Source organism: Myotis brandtii, unplaced genomic scaffold (assembly GCF_000412655.1).
Source record: "Myotis brandtii unplaced genomic scaffold, ASM41265v1 scaffold115, whole genome shotgun sequence".
Classification (NCBI taxonomy): domain Eukaryota; kingdom Metazoa; phylum Chordata; class Mammalia; order Chiroptera; family Vespertilionidae; genus Myotis; species Myotis brandtii.
The window spans coordinates 13,841,559-13,850,297 of record NW_005353967.1 but is presented as its reverse complement, the minus strand read 5'-3'; the positions used below and the strand labels follow the sequence as shown (position 1 = coordinate 13,850,297).

The 8,739-nt window shown below is 35.0% G+C and overlaps 2 protein-coding genes and 1 long non-coding RNA gene across 3 annotated transcripts in view; 1 reads left to right on the top strand and 2 right to left on the bottom strand.

Annotated features, from left to right (window-relative positions):
- Nucleotides 1-1,679, bottom strand: part of CENPH (centromere protein H) — a 29,225-nt gene extending 27,546 nt beyond the window's left edge. Inside the window, exon 1 of the mRNA XM_014549305.1 lies at nt 1,654-1,679. Within this exon, the coding sequence (XP_014404791.1) occupies nt 1,654-1,673 (20 nt within the window). The 5' untranslated portion in view covers nt 1,674-1,679. The remainder of the gene's footprint in view (nt 1-1,653) is intronic.
- The window catches only part of LOC106728153, a 27,336-nt gene continuing 18,604 nt past the window's right edge, over nt 8-8,739 (top strand). Inside the window, exon 1 of the long non-coding RNA XR_001364416.1 lies at nt 8-95. This is a non-coding gene — a long non-coding RNA (uncharacterized LOC106728153). The remainder of the gene's footprint in view (nt 96-8,739) is intronic.
- SLC30A5 (solute carrier family 30 (zinc transporter), member 5) overlaps nt 5,814-8,739 on the bottom strand; it is a 24,358-nt gene continuing 21,432 nt past the window's right edge. The window contains exons 14-16 of the mRNA XM_014549296.1: nt 8,170-8,396; nt 7,615-7,743; nt 5,814-6,662 (exon numbers count right to left, since the gene is read on the bottom strand). Of these exons, the coding sequence (XP_014404782.1) occupies nt 6,492-6,662; nt 7,615-7,743; nt 8,170-8,396 (527 nt within the window). The 3' untranslated portion in view covers nt 5,814-6,491. The remainder of the gene's footprint in view (nt 6,663-7,614; nt 7,744-8,169; nt 8,397-8,739) is intronic.

Genomic DNA, 8,739 nt, shown 5'->3' with positions numbered 1-8,739 from the left:
CGGCTTGTGCGCCACCAGGTGTCGCGGAGGGGCCGGCTGTGTGGCCTCGGAAAAGTGACAGTGGAGCAGCCGCAGTTTGAGAAGCAAGAGAAACAGTACGTTTCTAATCCTACTTATTGTTAACACACTTTCAATATAATGAATACCGCCTCTCTCTCTCTCTCGCGCGCGCGCGCTCTCTCTCTCTCTCTCATATATATAGTGGTTTGCAGCAGTGCAGATGAGATGAAAGAAATTGGAAAGGGTAAAATTACACAAGTCCTGTAAACCGAGATAAGGAATCTGGACTATATGTGAAGTGAAAGCCTTTAGAGTTTTTATTTTTTAATTGACATAAACTTGTTTAAATGTTTTTACTGATTTTTTGTTTTGTTTTGTTTTTAGAGAAAGAGGAAGGGAGAAGGATAGAGAGGCGGAAAAAATCAATGAGAGAAACATCAATGGGCTGCCTCCTACACACTCCCCACTGGGGACGAGCCCGCAACCTGGGCATGTGCCCTGACTGAGAATTGAACGAACCATGACCTCCTGGTTCATAGGTCGATGCTCAACCACTGAGCCACCGTGGCCGGTTTGAGGGTTTTAAACCAAGGTGTGGCATAGTCTATCTTTCAAAAAGATAACCTTAATCACTGTAAGGTAATGTATGTAAGTGAGAAGGAGGAGGAGAAACAGAAGAGAAAGTGAAGCAAGGGGAGCTATGAAGAGGCTATTGTAAGAGGCCAGGCAAGAGACGATGGCTTGGATGGTTCTGGTAGGGCTAGACAGGAAGGGATGGGTGCTAGAAATAGTTTAGAGATAGACTTGCCGGGCCTGATGGCTTGCATGGTTAGAGTGAGAGAAAAAGGAATCAAGGATGACTCAAGTTTTGGCCTAAGTAACTGAAACAAAGAAGACTAAAAGATGCGCAGCTTTTAAGGGATAGCAAGTTTGGGGTAGGAGATTAAGATAACAACCAATGAAATTGAAGCAGTAACCAAAACATTAATTAAAAAAGACATCATTCAGCATGATTTACAATAGCCAAGCTGCGGAAGCAACCTGTGTCCATCTTCCACCGATAGACAAATGGATAAAGATGTGGTATATATGTATACAATGGAATATTAGCCATAAAAAAAGAATGAAATCTTGCCACTTGCGACAGCAAGGATGGACCTAGAGGGTATTATGCTAAGTGAAATAAGTCAGATAGAGAAAGGTAAATACCATATGATTTCACTTATATGTGGAAGCTAAAAAACCCCAAAATAAATGAACAAACAAAACAGGAACAAGCTTATAGATTCAGAGACTAAATCAATGGTTGCCAAATGGGAGTTGAGGGGAAGAGGGAAAAGGGAAAAGGGATTAAGATGTACAAATTGCCAGTTATAAAAAAGTTACGGAAATGCAAAATATAGAATAGGGAATATAGCCAATATTTTAATAACTATGTATGGTGTCAGATGGGTACTAGATTTATGGGGTGATAATTTTGTAAGTTATATAAAGGTCTAGCCACTGTATTGTACAACTGAAAGGAATATAATATTGTATGTCAACTGTAATTGAAAAATTAAAAAATATAAAAATGAAAATAAGGAGAAAAAAAAAGACTGAGAAAATACAGGGAAGGAAATTACAGAAGTAATACAAGAAAACTTCCCAAACCTGGAGGACATGAATTTCATTAATTCATGTCTGAGTGTCGTGTATAATAAGTGAACAAAAACTTATTCCATGGCACACTGTGCTGGCATATAATATTAAGAATAGCCAGGTAGATGTGGGTCAGTGGTTGAGCATTGACCTATAAACCAGGAAGTCACAGTTTGATTCCCTGGTCAGGGCATATACCCAGGTTGTGGGCTCAGTACCCAGTGTGGGGCAAGCAGGAGGTAGCCAATGATTCTCTCATCATTGATGTTTCTCTCCCTTTCCCTTCCTCTCTGAAATCAATTAAAATATGTTTTTTTAAAAGTGTTCTTGCCAACAAGGCAAGGCAAAAGAAGAGGAAAGATGTTAGGATAAAGGGAAGTTTCCCACAGGAATTACCAAGAATTTATTTCATAGAGGAAGGCCTCAATTGCTTCTTGCTCATGGAAATGTTTTCACCTGCCTTGCTAAAGCCTTGATACTCATATCTGGGACGTATTAAGCAATTCAGAAAGTTTACTCATTAACTTTGATTGATCTAATTCAGTGATTCGCAAAGTGGGCGCTACCGCCCCCTGGTGGGCGCTGCAGCGATCCAGGGGGGCGGTGATGGCCACAGGTGCATTTGTTTTAACTTTTTTTGTATTACCTTTCTATTCTGAGTTCAATAAATAGTTTCATAATTTCAAACTTCAATGTTTCTAATTTACACCTTTCTTTACTATATTTTACGAAAAAGGTAGAAACATTAATACATATATCTTTCTGTTTAATTGCTATTAAAATTTAAAAAAAATTAATTTCCAGGGGGCGCTGAGTAATATTTTTTCTGGAAAGGGGGCGGGAGGCCAATTAAGTTTGGGAACCACTGCCCTAATGCCTAGACCTGTGAATATGAAAAGACCAGATTAATTTACCTGACAAAAGAGGCTTGGAAGACCTTGAGATAGGAATTACCCTGATTACCTGGGTGGGTAGAAGAGGATGGAAGAAGAGGTGGTCAGAGAAAGATGCAACAGTGGAAGAAGAGAGATCTGAAATGGGAGAAGCATATGTCCAACTGTTGCTGACCTTGAAGACAGAGGAAGGAGGTCACAAGCCAAGGAATGTAGGTGGCCAGTAGAAGCTGGAAACACCAGCAAACAGGGACCTCAGTCCTACATCCACAAGGACTGTATTCAATTAGCCTGAATGAACTAGGAAATAGCTTCTCCCCTAGAACCTCTAGAACAGCGGTTCTCAACCTGTGGTTTGAGACCCCTTTGGGGGTCGAACAACCCTTTTACAGGGGTCGCCTAAGACCATTGGAAAACACATATATAATTACATATTGTTTTTGTGATTAATCACTATGCTTTAATTATGTTCAATTTGTAACAATGAAATTGGGGGTCACCACAACATGAGGAACTGTATTAAAGGGTCGCAGCATTAGGAAGGTTGAGAACCACTGATTTAAAGTAATTATTGATAGGTATGCTTATTACCAATTTTAATAATGTTCTCATTATTTACGTAGTTATCTATTTCTTTCTTATTCTATTGCTAATTAACTACTTTCTATGGTATGTTTGAATTCCCTTCACTTTATTTCCTGTATATCTCTTGCAGTTATGTGCTTCTTATATACCAAGCTATGTTTATAACAGTCCATTTTAAGTTGATGATCACTTAAATTTGAACACATTCTAAAATCACTATAATTTTACTTAATCCCAGCACGTCAATGTTTTGGTCATTGCTTTTTACTTTTTTGTCATCTCTATTTTGCTTGTTAGTTAACTTCAGATATTTTATTTTGCATTTCATGGTTTCTATCGCTGTTGAAATTCTGAGTTCATGTATTCTTCCCCTATGTTCACTGAGAATCCTTATAGCCAGTGTTCCCCAACCCCCTGCCCCAGGCCCTCACCACCCCACTGCCTGCATCCATGGGTTATGCATATATGCATACCAGGTCTTTAGCTGATTACCTCCCACCCACCTACCCTCTCCCGTCTTCCCTCCGAGATTCTGCACTCTGTCCCATGCTTCCATGTCTCTGGATCCACTTCGTTCATCAGTTTACTTTGTTAATTAGATTCCACATATGAGTGAGAGCATGTGATACTTGTCTTTCTCTGACTTATTTCACTTAAAATGATACTCTCCAGGTCCCTTCCATGCTGTTGGCTTCTTTCACTTAACATGTTTTTGAGAATCACCTATATTGTTTGTAACAGTAATTAAAAAAACAACTGTTGAGTAGTATTCCATTATGAATACACTACACCTCCTGATGGACATTGGACTGTTTCCAGTTTTTAGCTATCATGAGCACATTTTTAAAAAATATATCTTTATTGATTTCAGAGAGGAAGGGAGAGGGAGAGATAAAAACATCAATGAGAAGCATTAATTGGATGCCTCTTGCACGATTGGGGATCGAGCTGTGCCCTGACTGGGAATCAAACCGTGACCTCCTAGTTCATAGGTGGATGCTCAACCACTGAGCCACACTGGCCTGGCCATCTCTGAATTAATATAGTGGGTATTTTAGGGGAGAATCATAATCTAAATTTAAAGTATCCCCAGGATCCCTTAGAGATATTTAACTATATACTAGTATAGCCTCATTCTTCTAGAGAAAAGTTTAAAGTTTGATCAATTATCATGTAATAGAAACAATAAATCTGTGTCTTAACAGATGTAATGTTTATTCTAAGTGGAAATCACCAGTGCCTAAATTGGTAAGAAGGGAAAAAATAGTTGGAAAGAAAGGGAAAGGAGAGAAATGGGGAGGGATAAAAGAGAAATCAATAGTTTTGTTAAGCAACCACCACCACCCTTCTTGGGGCAAACAAACTATAAATAGACTTGTTTTGGGCATTATTTTAAGCTTGTTTGTTCACTTAATATAATATTAACTAATCTCTCAGATGCTGATTTCAATAGGAAAAAATGACAAATAAAAGCTACCTCTGAAGTGGTTTAAAATATTAAAAACCCTTTAACTTTACTTAGCCCTTTTCAACTTTCAATTTATTTTCACATTATTCCTTTTGCTCCTCATACTCCTGTGAATTTGAGATTTGATTTTGATTTTATGTATGAGAGAGAAAAAGAAAGATACCCAGAGAGGCTGATTTGTCTAAAGTCACATGGTTTGTATGAGCTGGAACCAGTACCCAGGTGCTCTTCAATAGGGAGTTTCCCTGCTTTCTACTTGCACCCCGCTTAATCTTCAGCCCCTGCCTTCTCTCTCAGTCACATTAATTTTATTTTCCTGTTGTTTATATGTCTTCTAAGGAAAATGATAAGTTTAGTAATGGTGCAATATTCATTGTACCTATCTACTTAAAAATTTTTATTGTACAAAAGTTGCATTGAAACGCCAATATGCATTTATTTCCCCACCATTCATAAATTTTTAATTTTGAAGATTCTGGACCAGATAATATGTAAAGAGAAGACAAGGATTATCCAAATAAGTTATAACAAATTTCTAAACCTCTCACATATTAAAATTAGTAAGACAAAAATATGATTTACAGTACACATTTGCCATTATGTTAGATAAGAAAATAGTACCCATACTAAAATTAATTCATCCTACTTATCAAAATTTCTAGTATAAGAATGAAAATATTCAGATTCTTATAAATAGACAGGTATTCAAAAGTTTCTTTTGGACAACATTCTTTGGTGTTTATAAAACTGCATATATTATTATATATCTATTATACAGTCTTTTCAGACTGTACATTCCTTTTAAATTGGAAATTAAAAAATATAAGTTAGATATATTTATAGAAAATAGTTATAGGATATTTTGATTTCATGGTGCCCTAGTGTTTATAGACCATATTTACTTATTAAACTTTAAATGACTACCTATACTTTGATATTTCTTATATATCTACATGTACCAAAAAAATGACATTTATGGGCAGAAAATTAAACTGAGTTGACAATTATTTATGACTCTCTCAAATGGCTATTCCACAACATACAGAGCTAAATGAAAAGATGAAAAGCCTAGCATTGCTTGGATACCAGCTTGATAAACAACTAGGAATGCCAGATGCATAAGAAATGTAGTATTCTACTTTAGAGGCAGAAGACAAGTGAGTGAACAACATGGACACAACTTAGTATAAGTTCTTCACCTTAATAAAGTAATATTCATTTGCAAATATTACCAAAAGTAAAAAAAATTTATTTTACAGAGTGGTTGGTTTTTGTAATACATCAAAAACTGTAGTTATACTTCCCTGTTCTCACTGCTTGTCTCATTATCAGTGGTTGAAGTTTCTCCCAAATAATTTACTTTACATTTAAAGTGGCAATACAGATTTTACTTAATGGATTTAAGTTTTAATTAGAAACTAGTTTTATATACAGAAAATCCATAAATATAGAACTTTTATTCTTTTTTTATCCTAGGGCTATGCAAAAAGATCGACTAAATTTTTCATTTGGGTCTTTGTAATAAACATGTACATACATTATTTACAATGGAGATGCTTTCTGGCACAAAGTAAACACAGAAGTAATTTTGGTCTTCACTTGATTCCGTCATTATATGTTCATCTTTAAAGATGATGTGATATATCATGTTCACTCAAATTTCAAGATTCTTGTTATATATATAATTCAAATAATGATTTTACTTGAACAATGAATGCTCCATTCTGTATTTAAATTTCCTTTAAGATTCCTTGATCCAATAGTAGGGAACTTTAATTTTGTTTTTCAAATATGGCAAAATGTTTCTGTACAATTGTGTGCAATTTTCTTCCTTCTGGCAATATTCTAAATACTTAGTCATTTAATCTTCATTGTTTACACTCCAGAGGTAATTCCCGGTTATCTCACATGATGTAAGTGCCATCTTTGTAGTATTTCATGGACTCCATTTGTTTTGTCATAGCCAGGACATCATGAAATCCGGTACTTAGGCCAGACATATGTTGAAAGTATGCCTCTTTTTCCACTTGAATTGTTAAATTGTTTACTCCAGCATCTTTAAGTATTCCTGTAACCTGTTATTAAAAAATCCATACATTTTAAAGCTTTTAGGTTAATGCATTTAATGCACATGTCTTAAATAATTGATATTTCATTTTTTTATAGCTACAGATAGTCAAAGATACATCCTCAAAATAATGTTTATTATTTATTTGGGCAAATGTTAGATAGGATTTTATTAGTTTTTGTTTAAAATATGGAACGCTTGACAAATCTGCATGTCATTCTTGTGTAGGGGCCAAGCTAATCTTCTCTGTATATGTGCTGCCAAAGGGAGCACAAAATAGGATTTTAGACGACGAGTAAATTCTGATCTCACTTTAAAAGTAGTAAAAGAAAACAGCTATTGCTTCCAATTCAGTATGTCCAGAATAGGGATACAAGAACTGTTTTGATCCCTATCTTCAACCATAGCATATACCCTGCCAATGTTAGTATTATAATAATTAATTTAGGGCAGGGGTTCTCAAACTTTTAAAACAGGGGGCCAGTTCACTGTACCTCAGACCGTTGGAGGGCCGGACTATAGTTTAAAAAAAAACTATGAACAAATTCCTATGCACACTGCACATATCTTATTTTGAAGTAAAAAAACAAAACGGGAACAAATACAATATTTGTATTTGCATGTGGCCTGCGGGCCGTAGTTTTGAGGACCCCTGATTTAGGGCTACATTTATAATAACTTATTTCTTGATCTATTGGGAATTAAGGTTGATCATAAATTAATTTTATTTTACATTAACTTAAGCTGATCCTCTAAATCCTAAAACTTGATTTTATTTTAACCAGTTTTGGATATAAAGAAAACCTAGGTGTACTAAATGTTGTTATCCTCAGATGAAAGACTGAAATTTTAAAACAGTTAAATTACTATCGAACTGTACAAGTTATAATGCAAGAATTACCTCAATTATATGCAAGAATTACCTCAATTCAAATTACTTTAAAAACAAAGATTATTACCTGCTGTACTATTCTTTGTTCCAGCACATCAGATGTCACCTGTATATGAATTGTTCCTGCCACAATACTGGCAGAATGACGCCAAAAATGAGGGTCTCGGTATGATATTAATCCTTCAATTTTTTGTATCTGTTAAATAAAAGCTGAAGTAATATAAATGGACTTAAAGGTTATAATTTACTTAACATAAAGCAATCTTTTTGGTCCAGGAACCACTATTAAACTAATTATTTATGTATTTTTTGTTTATTCTCAAGCATTAACTCTTTCCAATAAGCTTCCAAATAATATTGGATTATCTATGCTCTCCCAAAACAAAAACAAACAAATCTAAACGAGAGGCACTACATTGGGATTTAAATTAAAGAAAATCAGCATCTTCATAATATAGTTTCCTATCCAAGAAAGTATCTCCATTTATTCAGTTCCTATTTTATGTCCTTTAAATAAAACTGTATTTTGTTCATTCATATATTGGACATTTCGTGTTAGGTCAATTTAACTTCAAATGCTACTTTAAAAGGAAGAAAATAGTGAAGAAATTACACACACTACCTTTTCTAAAGCAAGATGTAATTCTTTTTCATATTCTGGCGGCAGTCTCAGAAGTAGAACCTGACAAGCATCTTTAATCAGTGGAACAACACTGAGAAATATTAATATAGCAATAAAAAGAGAGCAGAGGGGATCAGCAATGAACCATCCAAACTGCTCTATAAGAATTGTGGATACAATCACACCAACACTGCCAAGTGTGTCTGCCAAAACGTGTAGAAATACACCTGTAAGTAAAATATATAAAAACATTAAAAATTAAATCACATCTAATTTAGTTCTTTTATCCATAAAATATCTATAAGTATTACTGGATACCTACTATGCACCTGTCACTCAAAATGACTAAAACATGGTCACTACCCTCAAGGAATTCACAACCCAGGAGTAAGAAGGTATGGATGTGGGCTACTGTACCACAGTGTGGCGAGTTTTATGATGGTGTGGTTTACCCTGGGAAGGCTTCCTAGAAATTGTGTATGAGCCAAGTCTTAACATTACCCAAATAACTTATATTAAACATTTAGAATAATTCAATACAGTGATAAATACTTCTCTTTAAAAAAAAAT